The 21,724-nt window shown below is 32.9% G+C and overlaps 2 protein-coding genes across 5 annotated transcripts in view; one reads left to right on the forward strand and one right to left on the reverse strand.

The window, feature by feature from the left end:
• Window positions 1-10,186, reverse strand: part of LOC145255732 (tubulin-folding cofactor B-like) — an 87,395-nt gene extending 77,209 nt beyond the window's left edge. Inside the window, exon 1 of one of the 3 annotated variants that reach the window (XM_080114349.1) lies at window positions 9,069-10,186. Coding sequence is in view for 2 of the 3 variants with exons in the window: in XM_080114348.1 (XP_079970474.1) it covers window positions 7,863-7,982 (120 nt within the window). In the remaining variant the exon portion in view is untranslated. Of the gene's footprint in view, window positions 1-7,862; window positions 8,116-9,068 lie in introns of those variants that run through there. The other 2 variants (XM_080114348.1, XM_080114350.1) reach the window with 2 other exon arrangements.
• A 148-nt stretch (window positions 10,187-10,334) lies between these two features.
• LOC145255729 (dual E2 ubiquitin-conjugating enzyme/E3 ubiquitin-protein ligase BIRC6-like) overlaps window positions 10,335-21,724 on the forward strand; it is a 515,468-nt gene continuing 504,078 nt past the window's right edge. For both annotated transcript variants that reach the window (XM_080114338.1, XM_080114339.1), the window contains exon 1: window positions 10,335-10,590. In XM_080114338.1, the coding sequence (XP_079970464.1) occupies window positions 10,413-10,590 (178 nt within the window). In that variant the 5' untranslated portion in view covers window positions 10,335-10,412. The remainder of the gene's footprint in view (window positions 10,591-21,724) is intronic.

A 21,724-nucleotide genomic window follows, 5' to 3' on the forward strand; every position in this document is an offset into this window, starting at 1 on the left:
TATATAAAATATATATATATATATATATAAAAATATATATATATATAAAAATATATATATATATATAAAAATACATATATATATATATATAAAAATACATATATATATATATATAAAAATACATATATATATATATATAAAAATATATATATATATAAAAATATATATATATAAAAATATATATATATAAAAATATATATATATATATATAAATATATATATATATATATATATAAATATATATATATATAAATATATATATATATATATATAAAAATATATATATATATATATAAAATATATATATATATATATATAAAATATATATATATATACTAGCGGGGGTACCCGGCGTTGCCCGAGTGTTTGTTTCTGGGACGGGTGGGGGGGGGGGGAGTTTAAAAAATGTTATGAGGAGTCATGAGTAAAAGTAGGAAAATGAAGTGTGAAAAAACAAAAAAAACACAAACATCTGCAACGTTAACAGTTCGGCCACCAAGAAAAGTCCATTCCAGTTGTTTAGGAAAAAAACAAAACAAAGAAAAACGACTACGGTAGGTCGGCACGAACGTGAAAATATAATGTGAATTGTCCAGCACGCTAACCACTACACCACAGAGCACTGCAGCTTAGTTTAGTGATTGTAAATAACTTCACATGAAACAACTACGAAGCCAAACCGGTGTTCTCTTCTCAACTGTTCCTTGTGAACGATCCCCAAACGGTGTTAAGTGGTGGCAGGGGGAGGAGGAATTTATTAGAGAGAAAATATTTTACCACTTCCATTGATCTTAACCGATTTTGGCCGTGACTTCTCAGCAGAAAAAGTATAGAAATCTAAGATTATCGAGGAATTTGAGAAATAATAAGCCTATAACACACTTCAGATATTGTTCTGCCGTTTTTGCATATTATATTTGCATGAAATATCTTGATTTTTAATCCTATTAATGTCAAAATCAGACGGGAAAAAATGAGTTCATTTTATTTATATAGAGATAAAAATATATATATATATATATATATGGAAGATCATTAATGTAGATCAGGAAAAGAGTTGGGCCCAGGATGGATCCCTGAGGGACACCGGCATTAATACTGTGAGCTTCTGATTTTTGCCCCTCAACTACTACTCTTATGAACCTATCAGAAAGAAATGATTTAATAATTGAGAAGACTTTTCCAGCTATACCATAGCTAGCGATCTTATGAAGTAAACCTTTATGCCATACCCTATCAAAGGCTTTAGATATGTCAAGAGCAATTGCCCTAGAAAGATTGCCACCGTCGAGAGATTTGCTAATCCTATGCGATATAACTGTAAGGACATCTGCTGTAGATCTACATTCATCATCAACATTCTAATCCACATTTGTCATCAATTGAAATGAATGGCTCTCGTCTTCAGGAGGCCTCAAGTTTTGACAAGCTTCTGGGCTTGACCATTACTCCTGATCTTAAATGGAACACGTATATCAAATCTGTTGCCAAGGCCGCTGGAAAAATGGTGGGATCTTTCTATCGATCCAGTAGATATCTCACTGCTGATGCTATTCTCTACCTATATAAGAGCCAGGTACGTCCAAGGATGGAATACTGTTGCCACATCTGGGCAGGAGCTGCTAGAAAGGACTTGTCCTGCCTTGATAGAGTTCAAAATAGACTTCGTAGCCTCATAGGAGATGTCCTTTTCTCCTCCTTGCAACCTCTATCTCACAGAAGAGATGTTGCGAGTTTGTCTCTGATGTATCGTTATTTTCATGGAAAGTGTTCAACTGAGCTTCAATCTATGGTCCCCCCTCGCCAAACTTTCACAAGAAACACTCGTTTAGCTGTAAACACTATCAATAATTTTCCTCACTCTTTATCTGTGCCTAAACCTAAACGTAGATTCCATGAACAAAGCTTCTTTCTTAGAACTGCACGCCTGTGGAATTGTCTTCCGTTTTCCTGCTTTCCGGCTGACTACAATATGGTTGTGTTCAAGTCTAAAGTAAATAAGTTCTTGATGAGCCGTTCCATATAAGTTATTAAATTTACCAAATTTTCATTACTAATGATTACTATATTGACCAATTTCTACTGTACACTCTTTAACCCTTATCCTTGAGTGGCCTCTGGGCCTTGATAATGTGGTGATGCCTTTGTAAAAAAAAAAAAAAAAAAAAAAAAATATATATATATATATAAAAATATATGTATATATAAAAATATATATATATATATATATATATAAAATATATATATATATATTTTTACATAGGCGTCACCACTTATCAAGGCCGATAGGCCACTCAAGGATAAGGGTTAAAGAGTGTAGAGTAGTCAAATGGACAATATAGTAAATGATAGTAATGGAAGTTCGGTAAATTTGTTAACTTAAGTGGAACGGCTCATCAGAAACTTGTTCACGTTGGATTTGAAGACAACCATATCATAGACAGCTGGAAAGCAGGAAAACGGAAGACAATTCCACAGGCGTGCAGTTCTAAGAAAGAAGCTTTGATCATGGAATCTATGTTTAGGTTTAGGTACAGATAAAGAGTGGGGAAAATTATTGATAATGTTTTCAGCTAGTCTAGTGTTTCTTGTGAAAGTTTGGCGAGGAGGGACCATAGATTGAAGCTCAGTTGAACACTTTCCATGAAAATAACGATACATCAGAGACAAACTCGCAACATCTCTTCTGTGAGATAGAGGTTGCAAGGAGGAGAAAAGGACATCTCCTATGAGGCTACGAAGTCTATTTTGAACTCTATCAAGGCAGGACAAGTCTTTTCTAGCAGCTCCTGCCCATATGTGGCAACAGTATTCCATCCTTGGACGTATCTGGCTCTTATATAGATAGAGAATTGCATCAGCCGTGAGATATCCACTGGATCGATAGAAGGATCCCACCATTTTTCCAGCGGCCTTGGCAACAGATTTGATGTACGTATTCCATTTAAGATCAGGAGTAAAGGTCAAGCCCAGAAGCCTGTCAAAACTTGAGGCCTCCCCAAGACGAGAGCCATTCATTTTAATTGATGCCAGATGGGGATCAAAACATTGGTGATGTAAAGATAGAAGCTCGGTTTTAGATGCATTAAAAGTAACCAGCCACTCCTTTCCCCATTGTACAACGTGATCAAGATCAGAGGAGAGAGATTCGGAGAGAACTTGGTCGTTTACTGTCTTAGATGTGTTACCATAGATGGTAGTGTCGTCAGCATAAATGTCTACGAATGATGTAAGGATGTGATTTGGAAGATCATTAATGTAGATCAGGAAAAGAGTTGGGCCCAGAATGGACCCCTGAGGGACTCCAGCATTTATACTGTGAGCTTCTTATTTTTGCCCATCAACTACTACTCTTATGAACCTATCAGAGAGAAATGATTTAATAATTGAGAAGACATTTCCAGCTATACCATAGCTGGAGATCTTGTGAAGTAAACCTTTATGCCATACCCTATCAAAGGCCTTTGATATGTCAAGAGCAATTGCCCTAGAAAGGTTGCCTCTGTCGAGAGATTCACTAATCCCATGAGATATAACTGTAAGCACATCTGCTGTAGATCTAGCAGAACGGAAACCATATTGTGTGTCACTAAGAAGGTTATTTTTGCTGAGATGGTTGATTACTTCTCTATTTAACACAGATTCCAGCGACTTACTCATGATGCACAGGAAACTTATTGGCCTGTACTGAGAGGGGGATGAACGATCACCTGAATTCTTAAATACAGGGCATACTGATGAGATTTTCCAGGGTGATGTATATATATATATATATACACACATATTTGAAAATTGTATTAATTTTGTGCTTCCATACATCAACTGAGAGACACGAGTGTCAGCTTCTGGTGTGTTTGAAATTTAGGCTCTCCTTTTATGCACAATTACCAATATTTATTGATTAATTCCTTTAACGGCTGACATACAGGAGTGAGGCCCCCATAGCACAATATGCATCGGATCCGAAGTTTTACGCAGCATGTTCGAGGGAGCGTTTATTAATCTGGAAAGAATTTTATTTTGGCTTGAATTTTGCGCTTTTCAGATTATTTTGTTATTATATGTTTTTATTTTTTGATTAATTTTTTTGGGGGGCCGGAGATTATAGTTATAGGTAATTATTAACAGGAAAATTGGTGCAAGTTCAGATTAGCACTTGTGGCGATAAACAAAAACCTTCATCGTGTACCTACCTGTCACGGAATGTCATCAGTGTTTTTTCTCATATCGAAAAACTGAAATTTTATTTGGTGCTAGTGCACTTATTGATTCGCGCTATTTTTTAAATAGTATTTTAAAGTTTAATTAAAGATTTACGATATCTGTTTTTAATTGTTAGGTGAAAGTAAAGAATAGCTACACAATACCCTCCCTTCCCTCGTTAAGAATGGGTATCTAAATAATGTTTTTATTTGGTAAATGTTACCTTAAGCTACAACAGAACACCGACCACGCTAATTTGGTTTTTTAGGGTTATTCGAGGTCGCTGACAATAAATTTGATAATGAAATCCGCCGCAAATTTACCATTTGCATGGTATGGACCCTTGTACCTTGGGACTATTTTGTGCCATTTCACTGCTTTCGGTAGTGTTTTTCTTACATATGTTTGCGCGCAAACGGGCGTAGTGAAGTGTCTTATCACATCGCGCAGGAATCTTGGCATGCCAAAATCTTCAAGTGGTCATTTCAAATCAAGTTTTAAAAAAAATGTGGTTTATTTATTTATTTTGTCTTAATTGATCTAAAAAAAAGTTTTCACGAGAGGTTTACAAAAACATAACCATCAAACATATTTTTATATTTTTTGTCCTTTTTTGGGGGTGGGAGTAATCAATTATAGGACTTGTGTAGTTTAACAGGTGCTTCTGCAGTTTAATTTAACCATTTTTCTGTAAGTAATGCACTGATATTTACCATTTCACAAAAATTCTGTTTACGTTGGGGAGCGGGCGGGGGTAGTGCTTGTGAAATGGTAAATGCCAAGATTCCTGCGCGATACACTTCACTACACCCGTTCGCACATGAACATAAGAAAAACACTACCGAAGCCGGTGAAATGGCACAAAATAGTCCCAAGGTACAGGGGTTCATACCATGCAAACGGTAAATTTGCGGTGGGTTTCATTATCAGATTCGTTGTCAGCGACCTCGAATACCCCTAAAAAACAAATTAGAGTGTTCAGTGTTCTGTTGTAGCGTAACATTTACCATATTATTTCAGTACGGATCAATAAGTGCATGATGAGTACCTTTTATTTTCTTGAATAAAAAAACCTACTCAACGAGAACACAACATAATTTTTATTCCAAAATAAAAAATGAAAATTTCAATTGATCAAAGCATGTTTTTTTTTTCAAAGCTTATTAGGAATTTTTTTAATTACCATATATTTCAATCATTATGCTCTGAAAATGTTTCAAAATTATCTAGTATTTTTTTTCACTTTTTATCTTATAAGCCTACATGGCCTCATCGACATAAAACCATTTCATTTCTCCTACTGATCCTGATTTTATTTTAGTGTTTATCGCTACAAGTGCTAATCTGGACTTGTACCAATTTTCCTGTTAATAATTACCTATAACTAATCTCCCCCCCCCCCAAAAAAAAAAAAACATAACAAAATAATCCACGCTCCCTGTGTACAACATCAGAGCCGATGCGTATTTCGTGCACGTCCTCCAAATTTGTTAAGATCGTTCAGTTAAAAAATTGGTTGGGTAAATATCAATATACGCTACAACAGAACACCGACCACTCTAATATGTTTTTAATAGGTAATTGAAATCGCTGACAACGAATCTGATAGTCAAACTTGGGGCAAATTTACCGTTTGCATGGTATTAACTCCTGAACTCACGAACTACTTTCCACCATTTTGCAGCTTCCGTTTACGCTAAGCACACGCGCTGGCTGCGCTAAACAACGGCTTGCTTCAACAAGCAAACTGCCTTCTCACATGGCGTATCAATAAAAAAATTACGAACTGACATTTTTTAATGACTTATAATTGAAGAAAAGTACAATAAATTGGAGGACCTTTTTTTTTTTGTCTCACATATTTTTAATGCGGTTTACAAAAACATAAGCACCAAACATTTTTATGTTTTTCGTTCATTTTTTATGCGGGAGGAGGATTCAATTATAGAACTTATGTGGCTTAATAGGTGCTTCTGCAGTTTAGTTAACCGTTTTTCCGTATTACTTTTTGAAAATTTGAAAATTCTATGCTCCAGGAAAAAAAAAAAAAAAACAATTACGCCCCCCCCTCTCCCCAACTTGGAGCGCTTTCCTTTTCTTGTTTTATTTCTTTTTCAGCTAATTTTAAATTTTCCACCCCAAAAGTGCTATAATGTATTTTTGAAAATTAGAAAATTCTATGTTCGGGGGGGGGGGGGGGATTAAATTAAGTTGGTGTGCTTTTCTTTTCTTGCTTTATTTCTTTTTCATCTAATTTCAAATTTTCCGCGGAAGATTTGTACGCCACGTGAGAAGGCAGTTTGCTTGTTGAAGTCGTCGTTTATGCTACAGCGCGCACACGCGCGTAGCGTAAACGGAAGCTGCAAAATGGTGGAAAGTAGTTCGTGGGTTCAGGGGTTAATACCATGCAAACTGTAAATTTGCCCCAAGTTTGACTATCTGGTTCGTTGTCAGCGATCTCAATTACCTATAAAAACAAATTAGAGTGGTCGGTGTTCTGTTGTAGCGTATCTGGATATTTACCATTGGGGGTATGCTTAATGCCGTTCAATTTGTTTCTCGCGGTTTCGTTTACATATCAAAAATGTATGTGCGCTTGCGTGTGCAAACATGGCCATCCACCAGTAAAAACATAGGCGATTACATTACATAATAAAGGTCTAATCCAGAAAACTACTTGTCTGCGCAAAAATTAAATGTAATATTCGTTTTCACCATACCCCAAAGCTTCTAAAAGTCGTTATTTTTTTAAGGTAAAGTAAAAATTTCCCAAAAATAAAGATATATTACACACACACAAACGAATAATCGAGATTTATATAGTTTGTTTAAGCATAATAGGTTTCGCGTATTTTTCTACTCTGGAAATATTTGCAAACTAGTAATTAAAAAAGGTGTTTGTTAGGATAGAGTAGTCGACAGATCGATTAAAAAAAATGTGGATTTAAGCAAAAACAATAAATTGCCATGTCGAAAATAGTTATTTATAGTTACAAGTATTTTTTATGGAAATTTGGGGGAAATGGCATTTTCACTTTGAAGATTGCGAATACAGGGGACATACTTTTCGACACTGTAATGGCCGACGTATCTTTTTGGACCAAACACCTTTAAAAAATTAAAAGAGGCATCAATTTCCTATAAATGTGATTTAAACTACATCAGATAGAGTGTGAGAGAGCGAGTAACGATTTTTCATTTTTTCAATCTTTTTAATATTTGAATCAATATTACAATCAACAAAATCGTTTCGACTGTCATGTTCATCGGAGGCGAAGTCGAATTTAGGTTCTAGACTCCGAATTTTGTACCTATAATTCTCGAATTAAAATAAGAAAGGAAAAAACGATGCTTAAGAATTCAATTTTAAAATATAGCAATTTGAATTTGCGCTGCTCGTGCAGAGAGTGATCCGCGCTATTTTTTAAATCGTATTTCCAAGTTTAATTAAAGTTTTATATGTTTTTTTTTATTCAATTGTAAGGTTGAAGTATAGAATAGGTACAAAACACCCTCCCCATGTTAAGAATGGCTTTTTAAATAATACCGTTATTATTTCAGCACGGATCACTACTGCACTAGCACCGAATTTGCCAATATTTGTGAGTGGAAATCATTGTTTTTCAAAATTTGTTTCCAAAAAGAAACTTGAAACTAACCTTAAGATCAGCAATGGTCAAAGTTTTCGCAAATCGTCGTTGTGAGGAAAAAGAATTAATAGTACTTGTAATGATAAGCGTAACATGGGTAGGTGTGACCACTGTATAACTTTCAGACATCTTGAAAACTAAAAATATAAAGTTACAAATTAAAAGAAGAATCTAGAAAAAATCTATTTTTTGATAAGACTATAGTAGGATGAATGAGATGTAAGCATGCACAGGAAGTGAAAAGAATTAGAGACAATATAAAATTAAGAACGGATAAACGAAACGCGCATGGAAAAAAGTCGTTTCACGTTTTAACATTTTATGTTCATTTACTTAAAGAAAATATTTTATTGTATGGAAAAATACACTTGAAAGTTTTGTTGAATATTTATTGTACACGAAAACATAATTTCTAAAAGGTTACAAATAAACTTTAACGAAACTCAGTGAGTGAAAAGTTATCGAATATTAGAAAGGTTAAAATCAAGTTCCGCCCATCTTTGTTTACATTCTTCGTCAGCTGATCGTTGTGCTTTTGGTTTACGATGAACGCAGGTGTATCAGAATTTTTGTAGGAATTTTTGACACCCCTAACACGAAACTGCGAATAAAAATCTATCAAAATTTTTCTATTGATTTTATTTTTACGATATTTTCAGGGTCAATGTGAAATTTTATGCTCTTTCCAATAAACCGAATATAATATTTTAGACAAACGTTGTTTTTTTTTAATTCACGCCCCCCCCCCCATTTTCAAGTTTCTATTAAAAAGTAAATAATTAATTTACTCACCGAAAAGTAAATAATTAATTTACTCACAAATTGAAGAGAAAAGGTCAATAAATAATATATTCAAATTAAAAAAAAAAAAAGTAGTGTTTTTTAGAATTTTACCTGTAAAGTTTGAAGTTTAAAACCTTTTTTTTAAACCACGTTATTTGTTTTTTCTTTTTTTTTTTATGTAACCTTGGTCCTTGCTCCTTTAATTGAAAAAAAAAAAAATTACGGCTTGAATTACATTTTTCGAGGAGTTATAAGCTTGGAAAGACAGGGGGTCGAATAAATCACGCCTCCCATTTTGAAATGTATATTAAAAAGTAAATAATTAATTTATGTACCAAAGTCTTATATATCACAAATTGAATAGAAAAGGTCAATAAATAATATATTCAAATTTAAAACAAACAAAAAAGAACGTTTTTTTTAGAAATTTACCTGTAAAGTCCGAAGTTTAAAACCTTTAAAAAAAAAAACACTTTTTTTTTTTTAAGGAAAACTTGGTCCTTCCTCCTTTAATTGAAAAAAAAAAATAAGGGCTTGAATTACATTTTTCGAGGAGTTATAAGCTTGGAAAGATGGGGTGGAATTATTCACTATTTTCACGAAATTTCTGACACACCTATGAACGCACTGGTAAAAGTCCTTTCTGATTAATGTTTACCAGTTGCAAAATGTTCTGAAAAACAGCAAAGTTCGTTTGCATATTAACAGCCAAGTTCGTTTGCATATTTAAAAATTAGTAAGCATTAATCAGAGTGATCCATGCTGAAATAATAACGTTATTATTTAAAAAGCCATTCTTAACATGGGGAGGGGAAGTTGTTTTGTACCTATTCTGTGCTTTAACCTTACAATTGAATTAAAAATCATATCATAAATCTTTAATTAAACGTGGAAATACGATTTAAAAAAATAGCGCGGATCTGCATTAGGACCAACCATTAGAAATAACAAAAGTAGTTTCAATTTCAGTCAATGACGAATCATTAAAAAATTAGTTATTTGAATTAAAAATTGAAAACTAAAAGCGAAAAATTAGTTTAAAAAATATCACAAATTTATTCGAGGAAATTATGATTTTTCACAAAAGAAAATTAAAAGTACATCTCAATTCTTTAAGAAATTATGGTAAATTTTTACGACGTGCCCACTGCCCCGCTGGCCGAGTTTATTATAAACACCCCCACCACCCCATGTTAAGAACGGCTTTTGGAATAAATATCCCCCCAACCTGTGAAGCCGTTCTTAACATGGGGTGGTTGGGGTGTTTATACTACGCGGGGGCAGGTCGTAAAAAAATGCCGAAATTATTTTGAAGCAGAGTAAACTGGGCAACGCAAAGATATTTGAGGAGACGGTTGTCCGGGTCCCCAGATCAAATTGTAGCACCTATTCTCTCCTTCGTCGCGGGATGAGAAATCTTTCGAGACTGAAGTAATTTTAATTTTTGTCACATTTCAAATTGTCTTCTTTTGGGTGCTGCTACACTATCTAAAAGCATTTAAAAGACACGTTCGCCAGTGTGTTGTGTAGGGAAAGGCGGAGGAAGGAGTAACTTCATACCAAACGACGAGGCTTATGACGGAAATTGCCGAACAATGTCAGAAATATAAAAATAGTATATAGATATATTTTTTATTTTCTTGATATTTATGATACTTTTATAAGAATATAAAAAATAAATTGCGTAAATTCATGAATAAATAAAAATTCTTGTGAAAATCTTATCTTAATTTGAGTGATGTCATAGACGACCATGGTGAGAGTGGTAGTTCTAAGATGGCGACCACGACAAAGTGGTATGTCGGTGAAGATGGATGTTTATCTGTAGGAGAACCAGCCACTGGAGTCACCTACCACCCTACGCTTAATACAATCATTGTTGCCACGAAAGCACATACTTTAAAAGTTTACGATGTCACATCAGGATGCTTACTTAAAGAATCTAACCTATCGGGTAAGCGAAAATGTGTCTTTTTGTAATTTTTGAAAATAGTGATCAGGAAAAGGGGGATCTATTTATTATATATCTATGATTACAAATTGAGCTCTAACTTTGTAACCACCTTGCACAGTCATTTTATCATACGGTTGAGTTATCGTTTATTATAATCGAGATTTTGTTGAAGCATGAGTTGAATATTCTTAAAATCTAAAATCAATATAAATCGTTCAACAATGACGATTTCATTTTTCAAGTCATTACAAGTGAAAATAAAAAATAAAAAAGCTATCTTCATAAAACGCCTGGTTACGAATTGAGGGTTCTGTTTTTAATTCATAATATCATGTAACTCGATCCCTGACTTTGTAAACACACAGTGAATGCGTATTACACATATACAATACTTACCACTGGTAATACGTGGAAAAGAGACATTTTATAACATTTTTATTTAAAAATTAAGGTTACCTAGCTTATTAAGTTTTTATTAATAATTGTCATCAAACCAATATTATCTGTAAATTTTTAAAATGTTTTTCTTTTTATTTCTTTTCTTTATTTTTTTCGAGCTGATCCTGACCACTTTTGGTTCTTTTTCAATCTCTATGACTTATTCAACGGTGTTTTTTGTTTTTTTTGTTTTTTTTGTTTTTTTGTTTTATCTTAAAATTGTTGATGATACATGAACTGATTTTTATTTTTGACTAAAATGGTGTATCATAACGACACTGTACTGTAACTGTACGTACTTAGTTTTATTATACATATAAGTAACATATGCGATCGTAGAGTACATTTTCCTAGTAACTATGACGAACGAACATATTACAGAGGAGGTAATTCCTGGGAAGATGATATAACAACAGAAACTCTCATCTGGATTGAACTTTGGAAGTTAGTATAGTTTCGGTTTCCAACAGATACTAAATCTCAATAATAGATTGCTTAACACCTTTGTGAATTATCAGAAGTGAAAGTGCATTAATAGAATCTTTAATGTCGTTACTCATTTGAATTAAAATGTCAAAAAGTTTAGGAATTTGCCTAATGATTCACGAAACTAATGGTAAAGTAATCCACATTATTATACTCTATTTGGAACAATATTGAGCACTTGTATGTCTAAGTTGTGCTGTTTTGATTCGGCTCTGTGCCGATTTTATAGTACCCCGTATCGAAACAGCACTAACCTTAGGCAGATTGAACCGGCTTCCTTTGAAGGAAAAGGTTTCATAGAAATATGAAATTTACAAGCGATCTCCAGTTGTATGTATTTTCCCGTCAAGGGAGATGACAAGTTAGGGTTTTGCAGTTCTTGTAAGGAGATATTTTCTTATTGTTTTCTTTACATGTTTTATATACGCATAAAAGTAATTTACTGTGTGTAGTTTTAGTGCTTATTTTGTCAGCGTTGAATACTTAAATGGAGCTTATTACTAGCATGAAAATATATTTAAGGCAACTAAGTTACACAGAAACGTTCATGTTTCATTTCCGAAGAAAATCAGCAGGCTGATGAATTCCTTCGAAAATAAAACATGAACGTTCCCGTGTAGTTTACTTCCCATGAATATATATATATATATATATATATATATATATATATATATATATATATTAGTGTGTGTTTGTGTTTATTTACAACAGCAAAAAATATTGGTTAGTAGATATGGTTCGATGATTCTCGTCTTTGAAAAGTCGCAGTTAAAACGTATGCACATATGTAACTATAACCAATGTTTATGTACCTATTTACTATGTCTCCCCACGGGACAGAGTTAGACACCAGGGTCGTTTTTTATGTAACTAAATAAAAATAATACTATAATACAGCTCTACCTGTTATTGAGCACTATCTTATAAATACCGGAGTTTTTTTGGTTTAATATCTAAGCAACAACAAGATACAAGTCCTTCCTACGTATGTGTGTGTGTTAATCATAGACAAAAAAAAACAAAAAAAACGAACTCCTCACATTTTCCAGATTCACTTTTTTCTTTTAATTTTCTTATTTTGTCTTTGTTGGGAAAGGGGCATTTTACCGGGTGCCAGGGATTCCCCGGATTCACCTACTATTTCAGTTACACCAACCGAAAGATCTTTTTTAGATTCTAACCATTCCTTTGTGTGCATTTGTTTGTATTTTTCTTGCACTTGGTTCACCAAATATATTCACTAGGTAGTTCTAGAAATTCTTTTTCATGAATCTGATTGCTCCTATAATTACTGGAATGGATATAGATTTGCTTAAGATTCCAGTTTCTTTTCATATCGTACGTAAGTTGCCTTGATATTTCGCTATCTTCTCCCTCTCAGCTCTGTTAAGGCCAGCATCATTAGGGACAGAAATCAAGAGGTCCACTTTCTGAGGCTAACGCTAGATCCCTTCAAAAAATTCTATTAAAGTTATTCTTTACTTCTTAAGTTGTTAAAGAAGTTGACAACATAATTTTCCTCTACCCAATTGACCATTTAGATATGCTAGTATATCTTTCTTATGGTCTTACCGGATTCCAGAACAAGAATTAATCTAGTCTGGTTCAGCTTGTTACGGTGGCACCATTCCTCGTTAAAGTTAACAATCCCAAGGAGATCTTATTTGTGCTGCGAAGATTGTGATCTTGAATATTTAGTCAGGGTTTACATGTCGTGAAAATTTGTCCCTGTGCAGAGAGACTTTAGACACTCAAGGATAGTGTCTAGTTGGCATTTAAGTTCTCACCAAATGAACAATGGCATTTATGTTTTCCAAATCGAATCGTATTCGAAGTTTTTCAGGTGAAATCACTCGGCTATTTCTATAGAAATGAGGTTTAAAAGCATTTACTGGAAAGTAAGTTTGTCCCTTATTATTATTATTAAACTTCTAATATTTGCTTACAAACATTTTCTCGATTTATTTTTTTCCCAAAAATCATGACGTAAGTTCGTCATTGGAAACATATTTATCTCCAAACCCATCGCTAATTTGATCCCTAGTGATCACAGCTGATTTCGAAAATCAATATAAATACAACCATTGGATGGCTCAACATTTGCCACAGAAAAGTCGTATTTAATGTTCGTAATAACTTTTGTTTTCCAGCATGACTCAAAAATTATTTTATAGTTGGGGAAGTTAATCCCAAATAAGTTACTTTGCTTTCCTCATTTATGACGTATTTGCATTAAACAGTATTTAATATAAAGGTTACCATAAATGTTGATTTTGAGCGAAGTAGCCATTTTGCTTAATCACTTGTTTATGTTAAGCTATCTTACTTCCTGTGACTAAACAATATAGCTACGAAAATTAATTGCTTTGAGTTAATTTCCCAACCGTGTTTCCTTTTTAAATAATTTATGTAACCAAAAAGATTTTTTTTCCCAGTCCAGAGAATTTATAATCATGATGTTTTCCAGCCGTCCATGATGTCCGGCTCTCGAACTCCATCAATAATAGTACACAATACAATTCATAATCGGATTATGATTGCTTTAAAGGGGTGATGGTGTTTAATTTCTTTTAATAAAAAAGATAATAAAATTTCTTACATCAAGTCCCTTTTCTTTTAATTTATTATTTCAAATCTATGTGAGTCAGCTGAAAAAGGTGTAAAATAGAATGACTCAATCTATTATTTATGAAGATCTTTGAAAAAAGATGACCATCATGAAAATTTATTTCCACTGTTAAAAGTAAAATATGCGAACATTATCATATTTTTGCTGTTCCTATTGTTAAAAAAATTAATTTGTGAAATAAATTTATTTTCCATTCGACCCAATTATTATATTAAGAAAAAGAAAATACATCGGCAAAAAATTATTTTCAACTCATTTTTTTTTTTAAATCTCCTATTTTCCTAATGTTCCTTAGAAACCCACCTTTTATTAGATAACATTTTTTTAAAAATAAATCTAAAGTCTTATTTTTTAATTAAATAAGATCTTTTAAACATTTTAGTTTTTCTTTATTTTCGATTGCAATAAATGTTATTAATAATACATAATTGAATCGTAAATAAGAATAGAAAATTGAATTTCTATTTACGCAGAAGTGAGAGCCGCTACGTATCTAATTCTTTATGGCTTCGAAATCAGCAAGTTCACGTGTAAAAAGCTGTAAACTAAAAAAAAAAAAAAAAAAATCAAAAAGTGATTTATTCTTCATCCATAAACGAAACCTTTTCAAATGTTTTTCAGCTTTATTAAGATTAAGTATTGCATAACGTAATATCAGCTATAATACAAAGCTATTTTAACGAACAGCTAAAACAAAAAATAATTGCCTCAAATTTAACTAATCGAGTTATAGTAAAATGTTTTTTTTTTGTTTTGTTTTCTGCATTTTTTTTCTTTGCGTTTAATGTACTTGTACATACGATCCCCGGCATGTATCTTTCTCATTTGAGGGTGTGGCCTCCTTGATGGTCGTGTTTTTACCATTTACATAAAAAAAAAAATCCGTTATACATTTTGTTTTTTACGTTCTTGCTCAACAGATCACAATTGTTTTACTGAACAATTGTTGTTGTGAGATGCTTTTCGCTTCCAATTTTCATTTTATTTAATATAAAACGTCTAAGTTATACACATGTTTTTTCAAACTTCAACAGTTTTACTTTCTTATGAATACTAGTTTTCTAGCAGCTTGTAGTGGAAAATATTTCCATAATGGCACTTAAAGTCACCTTCTGAAAATTAGATTAAAAAAGGAAACAAAACCATGAAATGTATGGCCATATTTATTTCTACAAATGTTAACAAATATTTGTAGATTGTTAAAATGAGTTATTTGCTAAACATAAATGGGTTAAGGTGTAAAAAGTTTGAATAAATTAGTGTCTAGGCGATGTATGCGTACGATAAAGTTGAGAAGAAAGTTCTTGCAGAATTTTAAATTTTCATTTCAAGTGATGTATTTTCAGATAGGTTTTCGTTATAATACCTTTACTTTATATATCATTTTAAAGAGTATTTTTCGCTCTATATAATCAGTTACAATCGTTTTAAAACAAATGTCTTTTCAGAACGTTGAATACAAGATGGAAGAAAAGCAAATTCACACAATTTTCTTATTTCAATTCAAATTGGGCCGAAAAGCTGCTGAAATACTATATCAATGAAGCGTTTGGCCCAAGAACCACTATAGCATAATGGTGGTTTAAGAAATTTTGTGGTGGCGACAAGAGTTTTGAAAATGATGAATGTAGTGGTCGACCATTGAATGTTGACAATTAAGAGCCCTAGTCAAAGCCAATCCACACAATCTTAGAAAAGAACCATAAAGTATGTCTAAAAGAAATTAACCTTTTTTTTTATATTCTTTAATTTCAAAACGGTTTTGAAATCTATAATAGTGGTAAAAATGTAATGAATAGCTGTTTCTCTAGTTTGAGAGCTGGAGATCATGGATGGGTGGAAAGCATCGGAATATTGGATAAGTAACCTGCACAATTCAAAAGTTTGCAAATATGAGCTGTAGCTTGGTGCTTCTTGAATACCTTGTCAGCTGGAAAAAGTTGTTGGAAATGTTGAAGGATTCTGTTTCTGCACAACAAATTTTTTCAATGTGTGTGTGGGGGGGGGGAGTGACAAGATCTTGGCAAGGCAATGCAGACTTTTGTGAACTAGCTGAATGTTGGAATGGCAACTGAAGAAAATCCTGAACGAGAATCTTTACTACTCCTTAAAAAAGAGAACTAAACCCCAAGAAACTCCTCAACAAAGTTAAACACTCGGTCAAATTGAGGATGCTCTGTTTTGTTTCTGGACCAGTCACAATGGCATGTGGCTAGCAAATATTTCACACAATGTCTTAAGCATGATGAAGACTAAATTTTCTTAAACTGTGATGATCTTTGGGTGGATAAGTTTGATGCTTCTTGAGAGAAAAAAAACATATCTTGACTAATGATTGATATATTCTCCAAATGAAAGTGTAATTCTGAAAGTATCTTTTACCAAATATAGCTCACTTGAAGTAGCTGCCTTGGACCTCTATCATTGTCTGCAGTGCACAGTCCTGCTGCCAAGTGTCAGGCATTATTGCAGCCACTCTCTCTACCCAGCATTTAACAACAATGGAAAGAAAATTGATATAACCGCTTGAGTTCCTTTTCGAAGATGTGGAGCAGCATGATATGGCTTTTGTTGAAATCTCACCAAAAGACCATCAATTTTGGGAACCTGATCTTCATAATGAGCAGCTTTCATGCAGATGAATAGCCACCTGTTCTTTTATGTGTTGTGCGATTGATCCTGGCAGAAGTCTTGATGAGAATAATCAGAACATCTCTGGTTTGACTGGATGTTTGATCTTCTTCAGTTTCCTAGTTTTTCCTTACTTTTCTTGTGAAGAGGAGTGAAGATCCTCATTCATGTTTTCTTGTAGTTACTACTTAAATGTGAAAATCTTATTGCAACTTGTTTGCATTTTATTAAGTTGTGTGTACATGGTCAGAATGCTTGCTGTGAATTTTTTTTTTTTTTTTGCCAGCCACATATCTGTTGCAATTCTCCACCTTGCATTTCACATCTTCCAATGTTAGTTACAGCGAAGATTTCTGAATTTTTGAATCTGGCAGAAATCCAATGCAGGTCACTTTCTTATAGTCCAATGCTTTTTTAGTTTTCCATAGTCTCCAGTTCCCAAACCTTTTATTACTACACAGAAACTGCTAACTATTACAATTTACTGCTATTAAATACTACAAATGCTTCTAAAGAATATTAGACACATATCAAATTTATCCTGAACACCTTGTAGTTATAGTATATTCTTTTATCATATTTATGCAATTCCAATATAATCTATTTGTTGCTTCTGGAGATAAATTCACAACTTGTATTCTTGTTTTTTTTTTTTTTTTTTTTTTTGTTAGATATGGATAATTTGCTGAATAAAAATATAGTAGATCAAATAAGAAACTTCATTGTACATTTTTTCTTTTGCTATTATATATGTTACCAACAGATTTTCCTAACCTTGCATGCATATCAACTCTATTGAGCATCTATATCTATATACTACTAACACTGTAAATCATGTTTGTCCTCATGTTGATGAGGTTTGTTGACGATGTCATAGAAGTCTGACCTGATTACATCAGATGGCAATAACCATGCATACTGGATTATGTCACAAAGATGAATGACAATTGTAGAAATGTAAGCAAAATAGAATACAGATCCTAGCATTTTGTGAAAATAAATAAATACAAGAAATAATTAACTCTATCATCAGTGGACCAAGTGGAAGATCAACATACCTTACTCTCTCAATTAAAAACCTTGTGCCTAATTGTATTTATCTCTCTATATATAATAAAATGATTGCAGAAATTTCCCTCTGGACCAAAGTAACATTGGTTTGCCACAACAGATGCCACAAAGAAATTCAATGCATCTAGGCTAATAGCCACTATCTTATGTGGCTTTCGAACACCATTTTAGACACATTTAGTCGTTATATTAAAATGCTACATTGCAACACAATCGCAAACAGGAAGGAATCCCTGTTTTTTTTCTCTAAATATTTAGTCCCACCATTTCTACCAGTTGTCACCGGAACGGATTCTACATATTCCACAGATTCTGTGATTACATCGACCATAACTGGTTCAAGAATACATAGACTTAACATAATCTTTCCAATTTCCGATTCATAAATAATAAAGGCTCCCTTTCTAAAGCCTGTCCATTCTGATTGCTGAGCTCTGAAAATTCTCATATTCCGGAGTCCAATTCTTCCCTTTATAAATGAACGGTTACTAAAATTAAAATATGGCATCACTAACAGAATATTATTTTGCCCGCCGTCGAGTTCATGTAATGCTTAGATGCTTAGGCCATTACAGTCTTTTGTATGTGTGCATGCATACGATACTTCATTAGTTGCTTTTCAGCTGTTGGACTGCTGTTCAATATTATTCTACAGGATCTACACTCTGTAAAAACGTTACTCCCTTCCCTCTCTTTCTCTCTCTGCGCATATTTCCCTTTGTGTCCATGAGTTAAACATTCAGTTAATATTAACAAAAACACTTTTCATTGATAAAAAATTGCAAAAAAAAAATATTAATAGCAAATAAACACTATAAAATGCAAGTTTATTTTAGACAAATAAATATATGTGTGTGTGTGTGTATATATTCAGTAAATTTACAGTAGATTTTTATTTTATATATATTGTATTTCTTTTTTATTTTTGTGGTTACTTTGTTTTGAAATTCATCTGCATCTGTTATTTTGCTCGGCTTCATCTGGTGACTGCCGGTCGAATCCAAACCATAATTGATGAACAATCCCGAGGATCCGATACAAATTCTGCAAGAGTACCAATAAAATGTACAGGTAGGCCAATAAAAAGGGTGCTTCTTCATTATTGTACTAAAATCCGACAGCCGGAGAGTTGATTTTTAATTAGAATCACAATGATTACTACCTACATTTTTTGTTGATTTCAACAATCCAAAATGTTATGTACATAACTGTCATGTCATAATTAGTTACATCTTCCAAGATTCAATGAAAAAATGATTTCGACTATATTTATTTGGGTCACGTGACATTTGCCATAAACACAAGGGAAATAGCTAACATTTCTAATTTCTTCAAAAACTATTTTCTTTATTAATTAATTTATACCTTATCGTTTTTCGTGAGTTTTTGCTATTTACATTACTGCGACGTGGCAATTCATTAAATACTATTGGTTTCACGTGAACATCATTTCTATTTCCGAATTTCGCTACAATAACAAAGAGGAACCAAAATGTTTACAAACATTCTCATTAATTATATTTGAAAACAGAATTTTTCCTCCAAAAATGTGCATAAATAAGGATTTTTTTTAATTTGGAATATTGACTTCAATGGATATACCATTTTTATTTGCTATGTTGCACGTCACAATTCGCTGGACATTTGCTATAAACATAAACAAGTCTGAAAATATTGTGTATCAAAAAGTATCGAGAACATCAACATAATAAACATACATTTTGTCTTTTTTGTTTTCCATTTAAACAAACTGAGCCGCAGCAATGCGTGGCTGGGTAGCATGAATGGCAGAATTCTATGGTAGTGTTGCATATTTTCTAATCAGGATCTGATTTTCAAGCATTAGTTTAAGTTCAGATACTACGAAAAAGATTGTTCTTATATAGTTTGACAAAAGATTGATAAAAGTGGCAAATCTTATAAGAAAAAAGAGGTAAGTTTTGGTACATGTTCCTGCTTTAACATGGCCCACACAGTTTGGAGTCTCATGAGACATGACGGCATTTGAATTAAAAATTACCTCTTAACTAGTAAAATAAATTAGACTTTCACAATTTTTTTCCTTAGATCTTCCATCTAAGATTCTAATTCCTCATATTTTATTACATCATAATCCCATAATTTATTCACCTTGAAAGAACAGTAGAATAGCCCAGTGCACCCCCTCCCCAAATATTTTTTATCCCACTCCCTCACTTAAAAACCCCATTAGAATTAGACATTCTTATTTTCATTCTTTTAACTGGAAAACAGGAGTTTTACTTACTAACCTATCCCACATTATGATGTTTAAAAAATTTTTTTTTTCTTGGGAGAATTTTTCAAACTACTCCAACCCATCAATGAAATTAGAAACTGTCATCAGTATCATCAGTGTCATCAGTATCATCAGCATCATCATATTCGATTTAATGTTGACATGTTGGCATGTGTTAGCTTTTAGAAAATTGACTTCCAAACTAACCTTTACCCTAGATTATGTTTATCGTTCTTTCAAGTTCATCCTTATCACTTTCTCTCATGTTTCCCTTGGCTTTCTCTTGTGAATTGATAGTTACATCAATTGATCTATATTTACTAACTAAAGAACTCTCAACTATACTTTCAATATGGTAATGCCATCAAAATCTCCTATTCATATACTGTTCAGATTTAATCTTCCTCTTGTCAGACTTCACTTCCATACATCATCACACTGCCTAGTAAATGTTAACTCTTAGTCGATTTTGATGGCAGAAGATCTCTGAACTTAGACCATCCACTCCAAATTCTTGGAATCACATTAGCATTACCTCCACTATCTGCTCCAATGGTTCGCTTTCCAAATATATTTCCTTCTCATCAGAGCTCTCATCTGTATCCATTGTCTTACACTTCTTGTATATAAACTGGTTATCATCTCTCAGTTTCTCAGTAATTCCATTACCTGATGCTTGCAAGTACTACAAATTATTTTCCACAAACAGAACTTTCCAGCATTACAATACAGGATAAACATTTCAGTTTTGGCATTTTCTAAAGCATTCCTCAAAGTTTTTAACTTGACAAGTAGACCTTCCATTATTTCAAAGGCAAGTACAAAATCATCAGCATACAGTATCCCTTTTGGACAATCCGTATTTATGACACAATGCTTCAAAGATGAAAAGCAATGGCCTTTGTCCAGAATCCTAATGTACTCAGATTTGAACATTAAAGCTGACACGAAATGTGCTGTTAATTCCAACATGACTATAAGCATTTCTGTAAATTACTTGAACAACCTTTACTTACCACTTGTTTGCTCTTAGTTTATACAAAATGTACTAGATAAGCTCTCCTATCAAAAGCTTTTCTCCAGATTCACAAAGGCAAAATACAAACATACTTCTAAGGAGAAATATAATATCAGTGAAACTTTGTGCAGAAGTAAAACCAAACTGCATTTCATCTATGCTTATCTGATTTATGCCCTGCTCAATTATTATCTCCACTACTTGTAGAAGCTGATTCATCAAATTTAAATTTTTGTAATTGCCTATGTCTTGAGCTTGCCATTATTTACCCTTATAACAATTTGCAATTATACTAAGTTTGGTCAATTCTGTGATCATCTCAATGCTAGTTTTACTCACATCTTTCAGAATTTCTGCAACAACACCTGAGGGTCTTCCAGCTCTACCTTTAATCTTCCATCTCAATTTAAATGGTTAAACTGGATACTGCAGCTGCAGCTTCTAAATTTTCTTGATTTCATGAAAACTCTATATTTAATTTCTCATAATAGCATTTCCAAGCATCCATTTTATCCTGTTCATTTGTTTCAAACATTCCATTTTCATTTTGAATGCATTTTTCTCCAATGTCCATATTTATCATGACCATCTCTTCAGTTATCCT

Source organism: Euprymna scolopes, chromosome 31 (assembly GCF_053919585.1).
Source record: "Euprymna scolopes isolate OS-2025 chromosome 31, ASM5391958v1, whole genome shotgun sequence".
In the NCBI taxonomy this organism is placed as follows: domain Eukaryota; kingdom Metazoa; phylum Mollusca; class Cephalopoda; order Sepiida; family Sepiolidae; genus Euprymna; species Euprymna scolopes.